The sequence below is a fragment of the Tinamus guttatus genome, unplaced genomic scaffold, assembly GCF_059628265.1.
Source record: "Tinamus guttatus ecotype Peru unplaced genomic scaffold, ASM5962826v1 Tinamus_guttatus_pri_ptg000286l, whole genome shotgun sequence".
Taxonomy (NCBI): domain Eukaryota; kingdom Metazoa; phylum Chordata; class Aves; order Tinamiformes; family Tinamidae; genus Tinamus; species Tinamus guttatus.
Window position 1 is genome coordinate 2,280,116 of NW_028288820.1, and position 25,168 is coordinate 2,305,283.

The following is a 25,168-nucleotide window of genomic DNA, read 5'->3' on the forward strand; positions in this document are numbered from 1 at the left end:
GATGACAGCAAGGTTTACCTGATTTATACCCACATCTGTGTATAATTTTGAAAAGCAGGTAGTCATATACCTGTCAACACATTCCATATAGGCCAAAGTTGCACCGCATAGAAAAAACCCTAAAACAGCAACAGTTTCCAAAGATGATGATGGTGGGAGGCAGCAGCATGAAAACACACTTCCACGTAACTGGTGCATAGACTCAATACTGTTGTGAAACAGGTGAAATCCCCACAAGTTTCCACCCCCAGGCCTGTTTCTAGCACTTCCTCGTGCCTGACAAACTCATTACAGCAGTTTGCCCACAACAGGGGCAGCTTTGCAGAGCAGGGCTCGGCTCGGCTGCACACGCTGGGCAGCAGGGCTGCACTTACACCTTTTTTCCATGGCACAGCAACACTGTTTTCCTGCTGCACAGCTAACGCTCCCCACACTTGGGTGGTGGGAAAATGCCCGGAGGTCTGGGTAGCTCACAGACACCAACTGTTTCTCTGGGATGTTCTCCCACCCCTGTTTTTTGCCCAATATATTCACAGCTAAATGCTTTTCAGCTGGGATTTTCCAACACCCACTGAGACTGCCCTGCTGGGCAGAAAACAAGCCCCTTGCAGAATGCCTCTATCCAGCACTGCTCATTGACTCTTTTCCCAACTCCAGTGGCCCTGGGCTTAGCCAAAACAAACTGCAGGTCATTTTTTCAGCTGAGGAATAATCTACAAAACAAATCCTGGCTAACAATGATTTGCCATTGTCACATTTTTCAAACCTAAAAAAAAAAAAGACTTGAAATTTGACCCCTTTTAAAAATAGCTCCAAATGCTCAACCCTTTGATTTGTGATTTTACAGTCGTGCATTCCCTCCAAAACATCCTTCCTCAATTGCTTTTCCGATAAAGCTCTTCCACACACAACCACTGCAATGAGGCTGAGGAAATAACGTAAGCTTGCACTTGAAAATTACCTCAAAACAGATGCATTTCTTCAAATTCTTTTCAATTCTCTTTATTTCCTTTCCAATTCGAATCACTCTGAAGGTATTAATTCCAAAATGAGTAAAGATAATTTTAAAAAAGGCATTTATCTGCCGCACTACATCCTTTTCATAAATGAACTCTTAAAAACAATAATGTTTTTAAAAGACTATGATACTGATAAATGGGAAAATGAACAGCTGAAGGGAAGTTATCTGTGTTATGTAAGGATTGGAGAAAGGAGAAGATATTCAATTATTTTAAATGGCTGGATCTTCAGCGCAGTGGTCAATAGCTCTAGTCAATGGTCTGACTACAGCTCTTTTCCATGGGAGCTGCTGTTCAATGAGGTTAATGGGGTGACAACCTACCTTCCACTACCCGAGGGAAGAGCTTGGTAGAGGGTTATAAATGTAACACACCGACAAGCGAAAATCTACTGCTAGCAAATGTGCAAGAACAGGAGGTCTGTCCCACAGACAGCAGTATTGTGTCCAGTTCTGGGCCCCACAGTACAAGAGGGATGTGGAGCTGCTGGAGAGAGTCCAGCGCAGGGCTACAAGGATGATCAGGGGCCTGGAACATCTGCCCTATGAGGAGAGGCTGAGGGAGCTGGGCCTGTTCAGCCTGGAGAAGAGAAGGCTGAGAGGGGACCTGATCAGTGTCTATAAGTACCTCAAGGGAGGCAGTGAGGAGGATGGTGCTGGCCTCTTTTCAGTGGTGGCCACCGACAGAACTAGAGGTAATGGCCGGAAACTGAAACATCAAAAATTCCACATGAACTTAAGGAAAAATTTCTTAACAGTGAGGGTGACAGAGCACTGGAACAGGCTGCCCAGAGAGGTTGTAGAGTCTCCTTCTCTGGAGATCTTCAAAACCCGCTTGGACGCAGTCCTGTGCCATGTGCTCTAGGTGTCCCTGCGTATGATCTCTAGAGGTCCCTTCCAACCCTAAGCATTCTATGATTCTATGATTCTATGAAAAGCCGCGTTATCACCGAACGCTTGCTCTGATGGGAAACCGGGGGGGAAAATCCACAAATACAAACACAGCCGCAGCACCCGTGACCTACTTGCACCCAAGGACTTCCACCTCACGCGTATCAGATCAATCTTTTTACTGCTCCCTCGTGAGCAAGACGCGGGTCGCCGAGACGCGGGCGGCGCGGGGTTCACGTGCAGGAAGCGAGCGCCAGCACCAAAGCGCTCTGAAGTGGCCCCTTTCCTCCGGAGATGCCCTCGGCCTTTTGCCCCCCGGCTCCGCAGTACCCTGCCATGACAATCCTGTGACGGATTTATCAGCGTGTTTAAACAAATCTTGATGTCATTCACCAAGCATGTACTTAACACTCGTTTCGCCCCCGTCAGCCCAATCTTGAGATAAAACCAGGGAAGAAACAAGTCGTCGTTTAACAGCAGCATCTGACGGCGAGCCAAAATTGCAAGCGAATCTGACAAACACGGTCCTGCAGAAAAAAACAGACCTTCTGTAGCACAGCTGATACAACCACCTTCTCTCCAGGATAAACGTGCTCCTGCTGTCCCAGGGCAGCAGCATGGATATGTTTGGGAACTGCGAGGACCGGACACGCTGGGCCAGATGCTCAGTTGATGTTGATCAGCAGAGCTCTGTCCGCCACGCAGCATCTGGCCTCCTGTGCTTTTGTTTCACGTATCGAAAGACTTTTAAGTAAAGCAAAGCCTATTGTGATAGCTGTGATTTATGTCAGTGGGCTGCCTTCAGAGGAAGGCTGTTTTCATGGGTGGGGGTTTCCAAGTTTTCAATCTGAAACCAATATATTCTACTCTTAGAAAATAATCACGTTTTTTACCAAGAAAGAATAAGTACATTTTAGGATATTCTATTTCTGTAGTTTAGATTAGCTTTAGGAATACTCATTGAAATTTATTACTAAGTTTGGTATCTGTTCATCATTTAATTTCCTAGCAGGTTGAAGTAGGCTGAAATGAATAATGCAAACCTACATTGGTGAAAAATCTGGTGCACTCTGTGAACTTAGCACACCAAAAGCTCAACCCAGCAGTAAAGTGCTGAGGACACCCTTCCAAGCCCAGCACTGAGAATCAAAGGGAAGATGCTGAGAAATGCAATGGAATTGTGACGGGAGAACTGAGATTTGCTTGTTTCTTCATTGAGCTTATAATGACATACAAACAAGTTCTTTCAAGAGGACTGAGGATCTCCAAGAGATTTTAAAAATCCTGGGGACAAGATGAGAGAGCCAGTAACAAGCTTACATGCAATAAACTGAAACTACACATCTTGCCTAGGCTAAATGCATGGCTTCTTTTTAAACTGTTTTTTTTTTTCAAAAATATTATTTTGCTTTAAGGGTGCTTTCGTTTGTGAAAGGCAAAGGGAAAAGTGAGCTCTCCAAGATCTCAGAAAACAATACCCACTTGAACAGTAATGTCATTTAAACTCCTTTAAAGTTGCAGGCATTTGCAAACAACAGGGCTATAAATCAAGGAGACTGAGGTGACCAAACTTGGGTGCAATGCTAAAATTTAATGCACTGGAGCACTTCATGCAAGAGCAAGGTCTGTCATAAAAAATGGAGGCTGGGACATGTTGCAGGGAAGGTACTTAATGACAGGTAAGAATAGCTGTGTGTTTCCCTCTCATCTGTGCATGTATAAACCACACCCAAGTTAGTATCTTTTGTACAGTGCATGCAGAAAGTCTTATAATAGATGCTATGTTTTCCAAATGTCTGGACTGGTATTCTGAAAGGGGAGGAAATCTTTCGATAGGAGGAATGCTGTGACTTCTGTGGCATTTAATGGCAGAACTACAGTAGGCTGTATCGAGTAGGTACTGCAGGGACACTGTCAAAAACATGGAAAAGATGATAAAGAAAACAGTGCTAATCAGTCTTGCAGAGCTGCAGATAAACATGTTGAACATGCCTTATTTTCATGCAAAGTTAAACCACCTACATTGATAGCAATACATAAATATGCTAATTCCAGCAGGTTTTGATACTTCGCCAGTTGCAAAAATAATAATGAATACTGAAAATTAGCTAACATGCAAACAGTAACTGCTGTGTGCACAGACAGAAGAGCGAAAAAAAAGTACTTAAACGGCAAGTGTGGCAGACTGTGATCCATGCGTGAAGATGCCAGAGTTCATCAGCTTTCAAAGTGCTGCCTGTTGGTTTGTCAAGTGTCGTCTGTGAAAACGTCTTCTGAATCAATGAGGCACATTTAAACAGTCGATATTGTGTGGCACCAGAATTCAGGGTTGAGAGAGATACATACTAGTTAAATGGTTTAGAAAAAAAAGTGTGACACTGAATAACCACTTAAACCCGGAGGCAGGAGGTGGGAGAGAGATAAGTAGCCACATCCAATGTTCATTGAACTAGGAAGGTCATACAGCATTGTGGTTTACATGTGTCCACTAAAAACTGAAAAAAAGGGAAAATTTAATTATGGAATTGCACACTTCTTTACTTCTTTACCTCAGTGCTCTTTTTTTTGACACTTAAATGAGATCAGACCATCACAGAAAGTCAGAAACTATTTTGTAAGACAGTTAGGGAAAATAAAACAAATATTTCATACTATATTTCTAGATATTTAAAGACTATATGACAATTTAAAATGTCTGGGGCTCTTAACAAGCTGCTTTAGGATTTTAGCCTGGTAAGAACTGCATAGGGGTAGGTTTTGTTGTTGTTTTTGTTTGGTTGGTTTTGGTATCTGAACATCTCTTGGGAGAAATTTCACTCAAGCGCATCAGCCTTGGCAGAATCAGGAACATGCCTCCCATTTTCCTCTTTGGAGATTTCAAACTAAAATATTTCAAACGTATCCACATAGAAAGGACAAATGAATCAAAAGGCATTTTTTAGAACTAGTATTTTTCAAAGGTTGTATCACCTCCATTTTATCTATTTATAAATAGATCTGTGCCAAAAATCATAACAACCTTTCTGAGAAAACAACGGAATAACTTTTCGATGAAGAGATGCACTGGATCACAACGTTTTAATCATTCAGCAACAGATCTAGAAGAAATTAAACCAACCTAAAATAGCCTGGGCTATTTAATGCAATGCAAGTATCTTATCTTTCAACACATTTCAGTTACTGCAATTGCTTCTGGCAACCCAGACTATAAAGAAAGAAGACTACAGACGACGTGCATAGCATAGAAATTACTACATATTAACAAGTATTCCATATTTATCCAGTAACTATTGTTCTGTAGGAGCAGATAGCATGAATCATCCTATTTGTAATAATAATTGGTATTTCTTCAATTACTCTCTACTTTCTAAAGCAAATAAAACCTCCACTTGTCATCTTTGCCAGATCCCTGTAGGATTTCACTTAAATGCATTGACAATACTTTTAGCAGCTCCTAATGCAACTTCTCCTCCCTAAAATCCATCTTCACTTTTACCTGGATTAATGTAGTAGAGTAATCCTCCCATATTTAAGTTTTTACTTGGCGAAATAACATTGCCTTTTGTATTGTGCTAGCCCAGGTTCACCCCAAGGAATACAGTTTGCCCCAACATGCAAGGTTGTGCTGGCAGGAGGCAACTGCACCTTCCCCTATAGCATCTCCTTTTCTTTGAGCTTTAATTCCTCATAACTCCAGCAAATTAGTTCCACATGGGCCAGTATTCTCTACATTGGATTTCTACCCAAAGGCAATTTCTTTGGAAATGTCGAGCATAATTGGTTTAGCCTTTTTTCTTTCTCCTCCTTTTTTTTTTTTTTGGTTAAGCTGTCTCAACCTACACCACCCAGACAGAAAATTGATCCTGACATAATTGAATGAACGACTCATTTGTGCTTTAAAACACAGTTTCAGTCATAATTTACTCCAACATTTTAGCAACACAAACACTGCCCACCTTTCCTGTGTCCTAGAAGGGCACACATGGGCAAATTTTGTCAGCTCGTGACTGTTCTGATCGGAACTTAACAGCTCCTAAAAGGAACAAGGCATTTTTTGTCTTGTAGAATGATTTATACAAGCACTTCCCAACGACCAAATCCAGCAGATACTGTAGGAAATTGGAGACAAAAGGTCCCCAGAGAGGAGGTGGGTGCGGTGACAGCGTCTTCCTGAGAGGCTCCTGAAAAGAAACATCCACAGAGCTTCCCCCTAAAATCCCATCAGTGCTTCACCAGATTAGCTATACAAAAAACTAAAAAGGACATCACACTGCACTGGACACACAGACTGCCCAATTCATCAAGGCAAATTTTCTAATTAACTGTTCAGGCAGTAAATAAGTATTCTTCAGTCCTAACATGAATGGGCCATTAAGTACATCTTATTTGCAGCAGCATTTTTGATAGTGTTACCTGCAACAGTGACCTTGCAAGCAAGTCAATGCCTTACAGTGCAAAAAGTTTAATTCCTTCTTGGGCTTCTCAAAGCAACGCCACAGAAATTCCCTACTCCTCATACACAAGGGCTTGGGAACCTGTTTAAATGTACGCACCAGGTGGGATACAATTAAAGTCAATATACGAATTTAACTGCACAAAGCTACGTGCCACTAGGCAGTTGACAGTCTAAGGCAGATGTTTCTTCACAAGTGACAAAACCTTTTAAAATATTACATTATTCTATATAGATATAAAATATATAGGCGCAAAAAGAAAAGAAACAAACAAAAAAAGCACAGAAAATCATCAACCACAAGAGTTCACAAGGCTACTAGACACATCATGTCCATCCCTGCTAGGATGTTCTGAACATTTTAGAGTAGCAGGTAAAACAGGACAAGCATGTGCTTACCATTAGCAATACCAGTCTTGCACACAACTAAATTCTGCTCTACTTCATTCTAATCCTGGCCTCTTTCCTAACGGTGTTTCAGAAATAGCACTGTACAGTAGATTCTGTACTGCAGAAACTATTTCACTCAGTTGCAGTTTTCCAGAAAGATGATATAAAACATGATGCTTCTTAAGACATCAGGATGATTTCTCTCTCAAATCTCACATACTTGTAATACTGGTTGAAGTGGATATGACCAGAAAGAATAGTCTGGAGCGTCACATTTATTTTACTCAAGTTTACACTTGTGAAAAAAGAGGTATCACAGAAGTGTATTTTCTTAGATTACATAAAGAAAATCTGCATTTTGCAGATACAAAACCAATAATATCTCATAAAGCAAGCAAAAAAACTCTTTTCTCAATGAGCAGTTACAAAATATTGGACAAAGACCTAAAAGCAATAAAGTTCTAAATGTTGTATCTCATATTTCAATTGACTTTATGACTGCAGGGGTTTTTGTTGTTGTTGTTTTTGTTGTTTTAGCCCAAGAAAACAACAAAAGAAATATATATTTCTCAATCATGTCAATGATTTTTCCAGCTAGCCTGATTTTGTAACTGTCGTGGCACAGAACAAGTTCTATACCTTTCTTTAACATGAAGTAAAGACAGTACAACAAATATAACCATTCTTAAATTCCAGAAATTTGGCTATGAGAGCAGACAATAAAACTAACAAGGGAGAAAGAGGAGGAATGAGCAACTTGGAATAAGCACTTTTGTTGCCAAGCCTGTCATCTGTGTTAATGATAGGTCACGCATGGATCCCACATGATGCTCAGCATGTAATAAAAATACAGAATCATTTAACAAGGGTATAGTTAATATATCTTACCATACTGACTTGTAAAATATTAAGGAGGAAGTTAATAAGAAAAGCGTGGAATACACACATATAGTTATGCAAAGTAAGGATTGCAGTGATCGTCCCATATTACCTTGGGATATCCTTCCTCCTTACCACAATCTGAAATACGGAACAAATTAAGACTTCATTAGCTGTAGCGCAAAAATGCATTTATCCCATCTTATCAAGCAAGTGTAAATGCAATTATTGAAACTGAATATTCTTTGTCAGCACTTTCTTTGTCAGCATGAACTAAGTTGGAGGAGGAGGGAATCATTAAACAGAGCAAGCTACAAGCTCTGAAATCAAGAGTTTCTTGCATAGCACACTAGAGTTAGTAGTAAGAGTTAAGGTTACAAAACAATTTCCATTATAACACTGCTTTCAGACTTTGTAACTTTCTCAAATATTTACCTTTTTATTTGAAAGCTTCCACGTTCATGCTGGAAAAATTCTCCATAAGCATCTGAATATGCTTTTTAAAAATACATATAAAAATAATCACACTGTAAAACATGATCACTTAGGGACTACATAGCACAAAGTACATATACAGCTCTATACAATTCAGTCTAAACCTTATATCCCTTACAGCTGTAAGGCAACTAAAATGCTTTTGGGGCAGGGGGCAAAGAAGAATGAATAGGAGATGAATAGATTAGATTTATAAAGCTAGCAAGCCAAATACATTCTTTTATTTTCTTCTGTTTATAATACACCTATGAATTGGCCAGTTAGAAAAAAAAAGTTCTAAAGAAATTCAATCCAAAGCAATGAATTGCAAACCAGCAGCCTTCCATCTGGAGTTATTCACCAGCACATATGGTCATATTTTTAATGCAGAATTATTCGGTAACCTGACGCTTATTCTCCTTTCTTATGATCAGCTGCTCCATAACAGATTCATTTTAGAATACAGCACTTGTAATCTGGTCTTGTAAACCAAGCGTTAAAGCCTTAATTCACCCAAAGTGTGTGCACCTTAAGAGAAGCAAGCAGGTTGGTGCCTCTTTCGCTTAGCAAACAGCAAAAGCAAAGGCAAGGTAAAAGAAACCCCACATTTCAGAAGAGAAAACAGCAGAGATGGCTGTAACCAAGTGGGACAACTGGATCGTGAGCTGGAGTCCGTGTGGTTCACACACTAACAACATGTGCGTTTGGGTTTGATTTTTGAGGTACAGGATGGCAAAGTGTGTGTATTACACACAGCCCTCAAGGCAGCCGAAAGAAAAATCCATTCCCGAAGGCAGGAGCCTCCTTCTCCTTACACCTTTGCTGAGGGCAGCAGGACAGGCAGAAGGAAGGGAGGAAGTAGACAAAAAGGAATAGTCAGAAGCCTTTCAGGTTTTGGAGAATGAAATAGAGAAGTTTAACTGCATCCAACCTGCTCCTGAGCTACTGGAGGACTTTGCAAAGCCTTCCTCTCCCACCACCACCCAAAGAGCCTCCCGGCCGGGATGCCAGCCACAGAGAGGTCCCAAGACGAAGGACAGATCCCCACCCTGGAGGAAGGAAGGTCATAGCAGAGAGCACCCAACACACAGGCCGCCGCACGCGGCAGTTCAGCACGGCCGTCAGTGAGGCCTTCTCTCAGTTCTTACGTGAGCTCCTTACACAAGGTGAATGATCAAGGCAGGCAAGCCCAAATCACTACTTTCTGTAGAAGCGCAGCCATCATCTCGCTGACAGAAACGCAGCTAATCCAGCCCCACGGCCCTAAACACTTTGAAAAGTAAAAGACCCTTTGGGTTTCAAGGATTCACCTTTATTTTCCCACTGCTCTTCCCTCCAAGGCAGCCATCCGCGGGTCTTACTTGGAAGATGGCTACGAGAGCTGACGAGTTAGGAAAGGCTCTTGGTTCCTCAAGCCTCTCCCCCCACTGTGTCGAGCAGCCTCTTCCCTTGGGCAGCAGAGCCGGCTAGGGAGCTCAGCAGTGCTCCCTAGCCACCCACGAACACATCTTCTTCACTACAAACAGCTAAAATGGGCCAACGCACCACGCAGCTGGAGCAGCAGCTTCCACAGAAAACCCCCAGACTGTACCCAACTCATCTGGAGACCAGGACAGCAGCTGCTTCCACACAGCGGTTTCGTTTACCCTTTTAGCAGCATTTTCATACCACGGGAACAATAACATATTCGACTATAAATATTGCTTCAGAAGTAAAACTAAACTTTTTCTGGCAGCTGAACTTGAGGGACTAGAAAAATAGCTGAGCTATCCAATACGCAGCTCCTCTCTCAGGGTTACTCAAAAGGGAGCACAAAGGTAAGGGCAAAAAGGGCTGTAAAATAAAGCAACAGGCAGTAACAAGATCACAAATATATAGCAGCATAACTGCAGTACTTGGTAATTATGGTAGCTAGTCTATACAGGTCACTTCATAGATCAATGAAAAAGCATCATGAAAAAGCACTTTTAAGCACAAGTGCACATTCAATTACAAAAGCACCGATTAAAAAAAAAAATCTGCTCATTAGACAGATTCTTACCAGGGCAATAGAAGAACTTCTCACTGATAAAGCAGTCAATGTCATGCAGGTCAAACAGAACACGTCCAGCAAGAAATTATTAACTTTAACAACACAAAACATAAAAATCAGATATAAAAGACACAGAGAAGCTTCAGCGATATGATGTTGCACTTCCTTCTAGGCTTCCTGTTGTAAATATGTAATTGCAGCAATAAAAGTCCTTAGGAAAAAAGTGAGTCACGTCAAACAAAATAATCGACACCATAATGATTAACAAAGAGCTGGTACATATCTTCCAGTAAAAAAGCATTCTGCCAAGGTAAATGCTTTTAAAATGAGACTAAAACTGCAAAAACAACATAAGTTTTTGCAAACTTTGCAAAATGAAGGTGTGCAACATTTTCCACAGATAAAAAAAAATATATGTATGAATCATCGGATAACCTATTAGCCATTCTGTAAATAATAAAAAAAAAATTAAAAAAGCTTTTTTAGGCTCCCTCTCCTATTTGATTTTTTCCCTCATTCCTCCTCCTCTAAAAGCCAGCACAAAACATTGGCTAGACACATCTTCCACTGCTCAGATAAGAAATGAAAGTGGCTTCTGTAGAATCCCATGAATAGCTTAACTGAAAAGTGCTAGAGGACAGAAACCATGAGCTTGCCTCAGGTGATCTTTCATACCAACCAAAAATTAAATCTTATGCACGTTCATACCACAGTTTGAAAATACAGTTGATCAAGTACAGCCAAGTGGCAAAGCAATGAACAGTCCAAATTTGGAACAAGATTTAGGTACTTCTCAGCTTCACACTGAATATTTGCTAAGCTACAGCAGTTTCTGCAGATTTACCAATTACAGTTCATTCAAAATAAATCAGAAGAGAATAAAGTCTGCAATAAAAACGTTAAAAGGTAGAAACAGCATCTCCCCAGCCTACATTGGCTAAGTAATTGCCTTTCTTACTCAAGCTCTTCAAAGTAAAGAATAAACTCAGAAAGAAATCAAGTTCTCAAGCATTTCATCACAACCACCTTGAAAAATAACCTGTGTATTCACATTAAAATACACATTCACTGCTCTAATGAAAAATCAGTCCAAGAAATCTGGAGTACAAAAAAAAAAAGGTAAGTAGATTATTATTACAGTCTGCAACCAAATCTGTGCTAACCAACCCTTTCGCCCATTCGAGGACCTTAAAATACTGTGGACACAGATAACTCTGAATATAACTCAAACTCCAAAAAACAGTAAAACAACAGTGCCAACAAGTCATCCTTCTTAAATATGTCATATCATTTTCAGGGCAGAATGCCATCCCACTCTTTAAAAGTTTAGCAAAATGTAAATGCAGAAACCCTACCAATCTCTTTTCTCACTGGTCTCACAAAAGGACTCCTCCTCATACACTAAAATGTAAGGAAATTAATATGGTAGGTTTTGTTGCCTTTTTGTATGGGAGTCAAAAACAAAAGGATGTCTCAAAACAGTGCTTACCAAAACTATAGCTTAACTGTCAAGTGCCTCCTAGCTCTCTTTCATGTTTTATCTTATACAAAGAAAAGGGAACTTCTTGAACTTTCTAGTTGCTGTTGTCTCCATTTAATCAGGATTTTAACAGACATGTTTATAATTTAGAGAGAAAGCACTGCAGCCACACAAACCACTAATTTCCTGCTAGATATCTCTGATGGTGTTTGCATAATACATATTGGGACAGGAGGCAATAGCAGTTCAATGCAGAACTTCAGAGCTAAACAAAGTTGTAATTTTCGTCTCGTTAGAGTTCTTGTTTAAAAAAGCTAAGTGATACTAAGCAGACCCAAGTTTTGCAATGCCTCTGAATCTCTCAGCTGAAAGATTTTCATTTACCATTCTTACTGATGACGATAATAAGATTCCTACTCCACAACTTCCTTCCAGAACCTCTGTTTGAAAACACTGAAAACCACATTTTTCCACGTTTCCCCCCCAAATTCAGTTAAGGCAAGTTGTAACAAAACAAAAAGACAAACAAATAAACAAAATGAGACCTAACGAACCTTTCTACTTCCAGACCTTTCTACTAGAGAAACCCAAATGACCACATGCAGCAGCAATCTCAGAATTGCTCTGACAAGGCACTGTTTCACCACAACTACATCAAACCAAGCATGCTCAAGCAATCAGAAGTCTAGGTATATATGGCTTTGATTCCTAGTATCTGCTGCTTTTAAATTTGGCCACTGCTACCCTGACAGATTCAGCCTATGATTCCAAGATGTCCCAAAGTTTGCCTGCTACCTAAAAAACCTAGAGGTACCGCAAGACATAGAATGATATCCTAGAAAACACTGGTTTTGGAGGTGACATCTACTCTCAAAAATTGAATATGTAACAGCAGCTTTGGCTTTAGTATTCTGCCACTTTCAACTAGAACTTGTCAATGGTCTCATTAAGTGAAGATCCCTGTAACGCCCTCAGACACAACAGGAAACCTCTTAAGAAAAGGTATGGTCCACTTATGCCTGTGAATAAGGGGGAAGGAAGCAAGCGGAGCCCACCCTTTTGCTGTTGTTTTGCACAGTGCTGGGTGCAAAACCCATCAGAGACACTATTCTTTTGTTCTCAGAAACACACACACACCAAAAAATAGGGTAGCAGGCATAAAAGAATAACAGTTCCATCATTCAATTTATGGATATTAGGTATTCTTAATTCACTTACATATACACCCGCTTCCTTACCTCAGCAAGTTAACTGAAATGAAACAATCTGAAACACTTTGTATTACCCTTATGTTATGATTCCATGAAAATATACAAAGGTGGGAAAATCATTATCATGATGTATACAAGGACAACAAATATAGGAAGTTCTGTCTTGTTAACAGTCATTTTCATGGCTTTGCCTCCTCATCTCATAGTAATGAAATCAAATGTTTTGCTTTAAAAGTTATGAAGCTATCACAATAAAAGCCTTTCTATTTATTTTCACTAAGCCGCATTTGTAAGCTTGATTAATTTCACATCCTTTAGCAAGCCAGAATTGCGACTTACAAGTATTTGTGACTTTAATGTATCCACTGGGTTTCAAACTCCCAATTTTCCCAGAGGATAAGGAAAGCCTGCCAATTTAGCTTGATGCATTAAAACTGTTTACACAAGTCCAAAATACATTTAAACATGAAACAGTTTGGTTTCTCTCTCCCCCTACTCCTCCATGAAGCCTAAATAAACTGGCAGGACAACTGGGAACCTATTCCAGACCAGAACACCACACTGAGTGCTCAAAGTTGACCATCAGAGAAACACAAGAGCATCAGGCATGGACATAGTCACTGCTTTCTTCAATACAAGATTTGAAACCCAAGGTAGGAGCACCGTTTCCATAGCACTTATGGAGGAGGTCTGTGTTGCTTTCTCTCTGTTCCTTTCAATTGTAATTTCATTGTGTATAAAAATCACACACCTATACAGGCAGCTCTAGCAACCTGAAGAAAAGTATGTATTCAAGAGTAAGACTACTCCTAAAATAAGACAGATTTGCTCTCACAAAAGTAGCCTTTCTAAAAGCTACAAGACCATGCAACCCATTTCATTATAGACAGGGTAGAGGCGGAGTAGACCAACAAACAAAGAAACAGGATTCCCAAACACTTACCTTAAAAAGAAAAAAATCCTTGCCAATGAAGAGCCCTACCATTTAAAGTTGAGAAGGACAGACACTAAAAGTCAAGAGTTGTCTCCAGATATCAGAGGAATTGGGAAACGAACAGTTAAAGAACATCGAGTCTCAGCTATGTTTAGTAAATAAGTTAGGCTGAAATGATTGAGGATGAATAGAAAAGGCAACCCACTGAGACACACCAACAAAAAGTAATGAAAAGCCCCTTTCCACCTAGCTCCAGCAAGAAGTCTTAGAGTAGAAAACTTAAAAAAAAGGAGCCCTGCAGTATCCATCGATGGCACAAAGCACAAATACTACATGGAGCCAAAAGAAGTAAAAATAAATACAAGAAGGGAAAGAACAGCAGAAAGGAAGAATGAAAACATTTCATGCATTCCAAGACTTGGTGATGAATTCAGCGCTCTCATCTCTCTGGTGTGCCTCTCTCCACAGCCCACCCCGCTAGCAGCACCCACCTTTTGCTGCCACTGACTCCCTGAATTCCCAACTCTGAGCGGGAGCTTGTCCGTGAGCAGCACCCTCTCCCAGAGGGCACATGGCTGCGCTCCCAAATAAATCCTCAGAGCTCTCGGAAGAGCTTGGACATCCCCCCATGCTGCTTCAAAGTCACTGTTCCCCAGCACCCTGTGGAAGGAAACCAGAATTGTACCTTGATTTAGAGAAGCAGACGGAATCACAAAGATCAACAATTCCTCTTTAAACTATACAAATGAGTGGAAGCACTAACACAGATGAAAAATTAAGCAAACAGTGGCTCTGTGGAAGCTCGGAAGCAACTGGGAAAATGATTTCTTGAAAAGACAGTAAAGGAACCCTATAAATAGCTGTCTATCAGGAGACTCTCATCTTTCCAAACAAAACTGCCCATATTAGAAGTTCTCACCACCAACAAGAGTGCAAAGATTCACACGATTGTCATATACAGCATGCATTATAAAATTAACTACCTTCCAACACCTTCCCTACGGCATTACGTGCAGGTAAAACAGGAACAACATTCTTAACCCTGAAATTACGTTCATTAAGAATAAGATTTATCAGGGACCTTGAGCAAAAAAGGGGAAAGTAAACCTCAGTAATTGCTATAAACCACATTAAGATGGGAAACAACTACTCTGAATAGCAAGGAGCGGCACACAGAATCCTCCTTTACAGCAGCAGTATAATTAGCAAAATTCTTTTTTTTTTTCAAGCAGAAGAAAAAAAATATGCTTCTGAGGATAAGAGCACTTCTCTTGATCAACATTTTTCCCTCTTACAAGCATCATGATACACATGATATAAACCACCAAAAAAAAAAATTCTTTGAGAGAGTACGTTTCTCATACAAGAGAGAATATAACTATTTTTCTCACATCAAAAATATTCACTTAAATAGCATGAAATGCATACTGTAAGGACAAAATTATCCTCAGCATCCTGGGCATTAAAAACATTTCTAAAGAAGACAGAAGCAGCAAGTCTCTCTTTTAGACTCCTCCGTATGTGCTTCATCTTTTGCTTCTTGTTTTGTTTTTTGTTCTTTTTTTCCAGAGAAAAAGTGCGATTCACAACCAGGCTAAAGACTGCAAAAAAAGATCATTTTTTTCAAACACGGAGCCCTTTGCCTCTGAGCTGGCTGCAGCATGAGGTTCCTCCTCACTGCCCATTAACTAAAGCCTATTTTAACAAAAGGTGAGCTACCGCCGAGCTCCCCTTCCTTCCTACTGTAACTTAATCAGCCCTTGGCACAAATTAAGTCAGGCAGGATAGACTTACGTCCTGCCAAAGCTTTTATTTTTAAGTAAACGAGCACACTGACAATAGCATAGAGCCATGCCATGAGCTGAGCCCTACAAAGGGAGCTGCACTTTGCTGCTACGGGCAGCTACGCTGCAGCACCACGGGTCCTTCTGAAGTCTAGAAGAGCAACCATAAAAAAAGATAATAATAACATTTTGCCTTCGTATTCCAGCTCAAAGGAATGACACACACACCGGCTTGCTGTGGCTAGTCATTCCACATGCTCACTTTTCCCCATGCGGAGCACAGCCGGCACGTTCTTCTTACATTCCCAGAACCAAGAGCTCAGGTGACCACAAGCCAGCACCAAAAATCCTGTCGGCTCGAGTCCTCGTGTCCCCCTCAACTGCCGGTTTATCCCTAGGAAGGGTAGAAAAGGCTTGAAAGGTTTTAGTGAAGCCGCAGGTCCAAGAGACACTGCGGGTCCTGGGGAGCAGGACACCACCCCAGCCCTGAACCGAAGACCTGCTTCGGGAGCTACCTGGCGTAGACAGCCCATATGGAAGATGAACATTTTCCAGTATTTTTTATATAATACCCAGCAAAAGCAATAGTTAGGAGGAAGGGGGAAGATTTAGAGGCTGACATGCCACATGCAGTCCAGGATATTTCTGTCCTACCGCCCCCCTTTTCTTTTAATCACCCGCTTCTCCTACTTAGTAATAGTGACAGGACTTTATGTAGATCCCACATACTAAGGAGGATGCTTTCATTTAGTTTATCTAGCTCCCCCCAACAACAGCAGCAGAAGAAACTTAGGTCTCCACTTAATAATGACAGCTCTGCTTTGTCTTCTCCTTCCTCTGAAAAAAATCCACAAAGGCAACTTTCTTTATTCTTTTCTTTTTTTTTTTTTTTATTTCCCCTTTAAGACAGGAGTGATTTAATTTCTCTGACAAAAATATTTTCAATCATGGAAAATAATTCAGTAAAAAGTATGTCTAAGCTTCAGGGCATCCTGCACAGCTGCATGAGAGAAGAAAAGAGCAGAAGATGAGAGTTCATTTATTTTTCATTTGTTACCATTCTGTCAAAGTGCTCTGTGAAAGGGCTTTATACCATGTTGTTATCACATGCTGGTGACAGACTTAGAAACAGCTGCACTCCTTAAACTTACGTGACGGATGCTTCCATATCTTTCCTTGCAATTAGTTACTGTTACAGCACGAGATCAGCAGAGGCTTTCTCAAAACGGGAAACAAAGGGATAAAAGTCACCGAAAAGCGCCCTCAGGAGAACCGCTGTCGCCAGCACCGGATGGCATGTGCTCTTCCAAAGACTCCACCAAGGGGGATAGGAAGGGAGATGCTGCACCCCAGCAGAGCAACAGCATGAAACGCAAGGAACGGCGTCAGCGAGGCCACCAAGAAATGTCTGCTGGTGTAAGGAGAGCCATGTACAAGCTACAGATCCATGTCCTAAACTAACCACTAGAAACAATTTTCTAAATTATGTATAAAAGGGTTTCTTTCATCTGTTTGCTTTCACAAAAGTTTCAATGTGAAAGCCAAAGGAAAGCAGCTGTGCAAAGTGTTTTCGACTTCAAGAGGCAAGTTGGAAGGTATTTCTGTCCGTGCTGGAGGGCACAATGTGTAATAACATTTTGCCTTGCAGATTATGACAAGAGGCATTAAAAGGACAACCTGCTCTCTGCTCAGCTTGCTTGACTGACAGAGCATGCGCATGCCACATTTTGCCAACAATAATTTTAATTATTTTTTACATTTTGTTGTAAATTACATTAATTTATGGCCTTCCTAAAAGGCGTTTAGCAAACAGCTAATTAAATTCCAGCCATTAAATTTCAATTAGAGCTGTTTAAAAAAAACAAAAAAAATCTCCAAACAACTGCACATCCCTACTCATGTGTTACATTTTTGTTAGCAGAAAGAGCGGCCTGCAAGAGATCATAAGCACAGAAGAAAACTAAGCCGCATAAATTCAAATCCAAAAAATTGGGAAGTCATGTAAAGTTGCACGGTTCAAAGAAAAAAATTCTGGGAATGCCTCCTCTCCTCAGCCTAAGTCGAGAGAACCACCAAACATTGCTGCTCACTATAAAAGCAGAGTCAAAGGCCAAAAATGAATATCATGATATACAGTTTAAATGCTGAGCTTAGCTTAATCCTCATTACATTGTAATAAAGTGACAGTGCCTTCCTCAGCAAGGGTGACATAAATTAAAGGGCCACAGATGCAGCCGTCCTTATTAAGGCAAGGGGATATTTGGGAGAGTCGGCTACTGCCCAGGCTCAAGAGCAAAGGGTTGGAGTATACCACCATGCTCTACTATTACTATGTGAACAATGTAGACATGGGAAAAGACACTTTTTTTAATCAAAAAAAGCTGTTTTCTGTTATAAGCAAAACACAGTTATTTCTAAAAGCTGACCCCCACGCAGCCAGCGCTTTGCAAGTGAGCATCCCTGGTGCTCTTTGATATGTTGATCAATGCCACTGCTGGGTGAAGGATTTCATAAATATTAACCGCATTGCATTTGCATACGGCACCCACTGGCACAATTTTCCCTGCTAAGAAGCAGGAAGGGAACCCCTACAATTCCTCTGTGCGTCACTTTTTGATCAAGAGAGATTAAATGACCACAAAAGTTACTTGAGCAGCGATAGCAAATCAAGCCAAGGGGCCAACCCCCCCCCTCAAAAAAAAAGAAAAAAAAAAAAGTGTACTGTTAATTAGGGTGCCCCAGAGTTTGGTTTGAACAGGTGCCCAAAATGCTCCAGTAGAGATCTGAAAAACCCTAAAGGTCAGGATCATACCTGAAAGTATTTAAATGAGTAACTTTCTCCAGAAAATTGAGAACGATTCACTATTATTACAGTTTTCCCAGAACTGTTAGGTTAAATTAATCTGATTTTCAGGAGGGGCAGATTTATTGCTCTACAAAAGACAGCCTCGGCTTCTTCACCAAGTGCCGGGGCTAGCTGCAGTAGCGCCACGGCAGCGCAGAGGCGAGCGGTCACTGCACGCACATCCGACCTCCGTACTCACGGTGACATTAGGGCATGCTTATCATCTGCAGAGAACACGGAAAGTCTACACACGCCTGGGAGCCTCCTGCATTCACGAAGACTTTCAGCTCCCTCTTTTAACTAAATGCAACTTGCCCTGAGAGACATTCAGGAATATTTATTAGGGAACCAATGACACTTGGCAACAGTAACACCAGGGGGAAAGTAAAAAAGAAAGAACGAACCGGGCTTAACACTTTTTTCCAGGAGTATTTAGATTTCTGGTAAGTTTCTGGTAAATTTCTAGCAAGTTCTCCAAGAACAGCCGCCCCCCCACGGCACGCGCGGGGCGCCCCGTGGGCTCCGGCCCCGCGGGCTCCCACGCGCGGTGCTCCCGGGCCCGGCTGGGTCCTCCCCGTGGCCAGAGCCCGGGAAGGCGATAAGGGTAGTAATGATAGCAATCATAGTTGTCTTTAAGGAACCGCAGCGCACGTAGGTGGCTCCCGGGAAGCCCGCGGGCGGGCGGGAACAAAGGCACAAGTGCAGCGGGGCTCCTCGCAACAGATGGTTCGCAGCGGATCCCGCCGCCCCGCCGGCCCCTCCGGGCGGCATCTGCGCGACCCGCGCCACGACCCGTCCCCGCGGCCCCCGGCCCGCCCGGGGCGCCCGACGGTTCCGCGCCGCCGCCGCAGGTGCGCGCCCGGGGCGGGCGGCGAGGCGCAGCGGCGGCCCCGTCCCGTCCCGTCCCGTCCCGCCGGGCCGCCGCTCACCCAGGCTGCCGGCGAAACCGTCCATGTTGCGTCGGCGGGTGCCGCGCGCGGCACAGGCTCATGCAGCGGCGCCGGCGCCCATGAGCCGCCCAGGGCAGCGGCTCCAGCGGCGGCTCCCGGTGCTGCTGCTGCCGCCGCCGCCGCGCTCCGCCCGTGCGTGCGCCGCGGTCCCGGCGCGGCGGCGAGTGGCGCCTCCTCCCGCCGCCGCCGCCGCGGGCGCCGCCCCCAGCGCCCAGTGCTGTCGTGCTTCCGACTCCGCCCGCGCTGGCGGCCGCCGCTTCCCGCGCGCCGCCGGGCTCTGCCGCGGGACGCGGCGGCGCGGCCGGGGCGGCACCTGCCCCGCGCGGGGCGGCGGCGGCGCCGGGCCTCGTGCGGCCGCCCTGCTCGGGCCAGCCGCGGCCTTGCGGCCTCGTGCGGCCTCGTGCGGCCGCGTCCCCCGAGCGCTTCCTTGGGAGCCACCTGGGGTCGCGCCTCGTGAGAGCGCCCCGGGGTGGCCGTGTCACCGGGCGGGGACGCGCTGGGGTCAGCGTGGAGTGATGCGGGCAGGGCACGGTCCCCCCATGCGCGTCCCGGCCCCGCTCGCGCAATGCGCGACACGGAGTAAGCGCGGTAGGTTCCTCCTCGTTCACCTTAGTGGGTGACGCTGTGAAAAGGGATCTAAATAATCCCTTCTCGTCCAAAGCTAATCCCCAGCAGATTTCCACACAAATTGTACCGGGCGGCTGCCACATTGCTGAATTGGGGTGCTGTTGCCTGCAATCTGCACACACAAACTGTCCCTCTCGTCTCCATCCATCCTGGGCTTCTCGGAAGAGATGCCTTCGGGGCATCCTTTATCCCATCAACACAGCTATAAGTGGCACCTCAGTTTCTCAATTCTTCCTCTTTCTGATCTTAATTCCAAGCAGATCATTAGGACGGATCAGAGGGCCAGTAGCTGTGGAATGACTGGTAGTGACTGACATAAAAAAAAAAGTGATGTTACCTTCTTCACTCTAAGCCGTGAATGCTGCCTGGATTTAGGCAGGGTTTTGTTTGAGGTGTTAACTTATTTATTGGTGTGTTTGCGGTGTAGACAACAGATGTAATTGTAGTGTAGACAACAGCCAAGCAGAGTTTTAAGAAAAATGTAAAATGTCAGCAGTAAATACATACGTGGGTGTATGAAAATTGCCTTTAACAAATGCATTTGAGTGTAGAGCAAAATAATTATTAAAGCAAAAAAAAAAAAAAAACTGTTTGTTTTGTAGGTTTCAGACAGGCACTTAATTTACAGCCTGTAGACTGGAAAACAGCACTACAGTTCCAGGTGCAAACCCTAAGGACAATACAATTTCTTACCTTATATATATATATATATATATAAATATAGCACCCAGTGCCTAGCTTGGAGGAGGGGGGAGCTGTATTCAAAAGCAGAAACCAAGGTGTTGTTGCAGAGGTTTAATAAGCTCAGGGACCACCTCCGCTTAGTCTATGGCTTGATGCACAGTGTTGGGGTAAATACAGACTTCTCACATCAGCTGGGCATCCAGTGCATTATTACATTTGCCAGCTGCAAATTGGAAACAAGTGTGATAGAAGAATTTCACATCAGTTTGATGCAAAAGAGTATCGAAAAGGCCTGCACTGGTGCAGGATGAAGCAGCATGAGCCGCTTTTCCAGCTCCTGTATGTCAGCTTGGTGTGAGCGGCTTCGCGGCACAATGCTGCATTACACCAGCCTGGACGTATGCGTGGTGCCCCGTTGTACAAGAAGAAAGTTATGGAAAATATGAACCATTAAAAGAGGTCGCCGTGAAATACACAGCAGAGACTATGTACATTCCTGAGATTTTTACTCTGCTCTTGAAGGAAGTAGCCTATTTTCCCCCATTGTTTCACATCCCTGGCACATTTGCTTGAGACTGCAGGTTTTGAACAATACTTTTTGGTTAAGAATACCTTTGTTTTAAATTGACATAGTTTGGCACCGCTCGGCCTGGGAATTGTTTATAACTTTTTGGTGGCTTGAATATAAATTACATTTAAGCGTTTTTCCACTGGGGAAACGTGAACACGATTAAGCGCTGAAAGCAAAATTGCTGAGATTCTTGTACGTGGAGTCGAGAGTCCAAACCTTTGAGCCGCTTCGTTTTACCCATCAGAAAGAAGAGGCCTCTTCCCACAGCGCTCGTATCCTATTACGCACGATGGGGCTCGGTTTCCTGCACCCGAGTGGAAACATCTGAAGGAAAAGCCTCTTTACCTTGCAGCTTTATGGCGAGGGCCCAGATGTGCAGCGGTCACTGGCTGCTGCGGTCACTGGCTGCTGCAGTTTGCCCCAGCTGAGCCTCCTGCCTCCCCGAGCTGCATCACCCATCTGAGGTGCTGCTCCACGGCAGGTATAGAGGGGTCCTTAAGGCTCCTGGTTCTGACTAGGAGCAAGTTCATCGGTTTACCATGAGGCAGGGGATGTTGCTAATTCTCCTAAGCGGAGCTCAAGTTATAAGAAGTTCCCTGGGGTCACTGATGTAAGGGAAAAATAATTTGATTCCTAACCTAGAGGTGGATTAAATTACTGCTTCCTGACTTACAGAGAGTCTGCCCCCCCTACCTCCAGCACAGAACCTCTGGAGTTCTCCTCTCTGGGCTGAGATTTTCCCTCCCCACAGAAAAAGCCTAAATTTCGTCCCCAATAAATTATCTGAGTGCCTGAATCAGCACAGTTGGTGCTGGATGTGTTGAAGATCATAGGAGCCTTGCTGCGGGCGCTGGCTGGGCCACCACAGGCTGGATAGACATTTGGCTAAAGCTTGAGAGATATCAGCATCAGACAACAGCCATGTTTGGCTTGGCAGCTGAGTTCCAGCCTTGTGCTAAACCTGTGTTCACCTAAAATCTGCTGTAAGGTTTTGGAACTGGGGTTGATTTTGTTAACCAAATTGTTTGTCCCCACAGATTTCAATGAAGACCCCTAGCTGCTGCTGCAAAGTAATGGCTAGGAGCTAGTGTCCTTGATGTTACCATCCACCTGCTTGACTTCAGTGTGTATGGAGTTTCCCCGCAGTACAGAAATGTGAAACAGGACGAGCCAACATCATACTGGTTCTTAGGAGCTCATTTGAGGAGATTGCAGGTCTTTCGTGCTGAAAATTTTCAAGCATTTTCTGTCAATGTTGCTCAATATCCTCCCCAGTTGAATGTTGATGTGAGTGATTTGGCAGCTACGTGTACAAATTAAGTGCTATTTCACAGCAAACAGGAGAGGAAAGGGAAAAATCCGTCCAGTTCTGTAGAAAGATTCAGTTTCTGCAAAGTATCCCCAGAGGTCTGTGTAACCAAGGTGTGCCCAACAGTGTCCTGGCCTTCCTCTGCTGTCGCATAAGGAAGCAACAGAAACTGTCTTTTCAGAAAAGAAGATTGGAGGTTTCAAGTGGCTAAACTCTGTTTTAGGTGGACTTTTTTCTGTGTTAGGATGGGTCATGGTCTTATTTCTATAACACTGCTGCTTCATTGTTGAGTAGCACAAACAAAATGTTGTAAAGAGATGGGTTTGGCTAGATAGGTTTCGTTTTAGATATGAAAGCTCCATGTAGCTAATCTTTGATTTACTTCTGCGCATGTTCAGTTATTTAGTTCATAGCAAATTTCGATCACAGTCTGCAAAGGCAATTCCCAATTGTTCAGTAAGGTCTTTTTATTTAATATGATAAATGCAGCTACCAAGGATCAGAAACATCTAGTTTGTAAGGGTTCTAACGATTTGTAAAGCCTCAATTATGGACACTCAACAGAGATGTTTTTCTTTTGAGGAAGTCCTCAGCAGCAGCTTCCTGAAAAATCAAGCTTGCCTTTGCTGCTTTTTATTAATTATCCCCAAATTGCAACTCCAAGTTATTAATGAAACTTTGGCAAGAACCTATGTAATTTCCTGAGGTTCTCATTAAACATGCATTTTGCTTCAAATGCAGAACCTACGAAAGCCTGTTAGCTTAAGCTAAATTCCACCTCATTACATTAACATATTTACAAAATGGCAGCCTCCTAAAAATGACTGGGTAAGAAAAAAAAAGTTGAAAATAACTGAGCTTTCATGCTAATTCATTCACCAGTCCTGATGGGGAACAAGCAGACACAACGCAATTACGAGCATCTGAAAACTGGCAGAATTCTAGCAGAGCTGATTGGAACTTTGTGTATGAGATCCTTCTTCTTCTAACGAGAGGAGGATTTATATAGCATTTTAACTGCAGAAGTGGATAAAAAAAATCATTCTGATTCTTTATTTCTCTTTGGATTATTTTAAATAGAGAAATTTGAAGAAAATGAAATCTTACCATGCTTCAACTGTCCCTAACTAATAAATGGTTTGTTCTACCAAAGTGCACATTCGGTTGCACTCAAATTAGTGAGCTCCTGATGAAATTTATACCTTGGTCCAAGCCCTGTAAAAGTCTAATGTCTTACATAAGTGCTAGGTTAAGAATTCAGCCGAAGCATAAATTGGTCCACTGGCTTTTTATCAGCCATTTGCATTAGGATGAATTTTATTCCCGACCTCAGGAAAGAATGTGCTTCAGCTTATGCTCTTATACTTGGGAGCACTGTGATGAGCTTCTTTCTGTCCTCTCCTAAGATCTAGGAAAAATAGCAAATGCTAAAGCTAACAGGTTAGACATGTTAACAAGGGATGCTAACTAGTAAGCGTTAAAACCATTAGAAAATAAATTGATTTTTAGACTGGAGAGGTTATGGGAACCCCCTGGGGGGCAAAATACATTAGCATTATGAGTGGTGTTTTTTGCCTTTTTTTTTTCTGGCTGTTGAAACATCTCCCGCAGCTTGTGTTTTATACAGATTGTTATGTACAATAGCTAGATGGCCTCCACAATCCTTTGAGTGCCTGTGTATGTATAAATAAATAGACTCATGGAGATACTTCTTCATCAGTGTTGTTCACCCCTCGCTGTAATTCTGTTTAAGCTATTACTGCGCTTGGGCCATTTGTCAGGGCGAGGAAGTGCCTGCCGAGCAGTGATACATTGCTATACAGCTCCTTACTGTGACACATCAATTTTAAAACAGGCGGGCAGCCTGCTGCCGACCCCGTAGTATTAGTGAGCAGGCATGTTTTAGGAGGTTTTATTTTTCTTTTATTTGTCACTACACCCAATTTAAGACATCTTTTATTGTCTTTCAGTTATTCCTGCTCTGCAGTAAACTGCCCCCGTGTTTGTTTTTTTCCCCTCTGGGAGTTTGTGATTCTTTCAGATTTGCATTTCTACATTTTTTAAGCTGTGACGGCCATCTTACTGTTTGGTTACTAACTAGTAAGCCAAGTGGGGGTGGTTTCTTTTAAAATGGATGATTTCTTTAAAAAGAAATTTAAAAGAAATTTTAAATTCTTTTAAAATTAGCACCCCGGTTTAATGAGCAGTGTGAGGATCACCCTCCCTTACCTAGACAGAGAACACCACCAAAGATAACTAATGCAAGAGTGTGGGCTAGAGAATGAAACAAAAGCAGGCCAGCATACATACACTAAATGGAAATGAAGTGGGAAGAAACTGTTTCCCATTTTGAGTCCATCCATCAAGAAATGTGAAATGTGAGGTTTAAAAGCAGATTCAGATATGAAAGGAAAGACTGACTAGGATCCAACTGTCTGCCAAACTGACCTCAAATGCTAGATTTCCATGCCTATGGTTTTGTGCTGCTTTTTTAGATTTTGAATTTTCCTAAAAATTAATTTTTGCCAAGCTTTCGAGTTATGACGGTGAGACGTAACCTCAGAAAAGACTTTTGCTCCATCAAATGTATGTTTTCCCTTCTCACTAAAAACTAAGGATTTTGTTCAGGAAAGACC

At 42.7% G+C, this 25,168-nt stretch overlaps 1 protein-coding gene across 1 annotated transcript in view; it reads right to left on the reverse strand.

Annotated features, from left to right (window-relative positions):
• The window catches only part of EML4 (EMAP like 4), a 136,509-nt gene extending 117,124 nt beyond the window's left edge, over window positions 1–19,385 (reverse strand). The window contains exon 1 of the mRNA XM_088527404.1: window positions 19,321–19,385. Coding sequence (XP_088383530.1) covers window positions 19,321–19,345 — 25 coding nt within the window. The 5' untranslated portion in view covers window positions 19,346–19,385. The remainder of the gene's footprint in view (window positions 1–19,320) is intronic.
• Window positions 19,386–25,168: the final 5,783 nt, after the last annotated feature.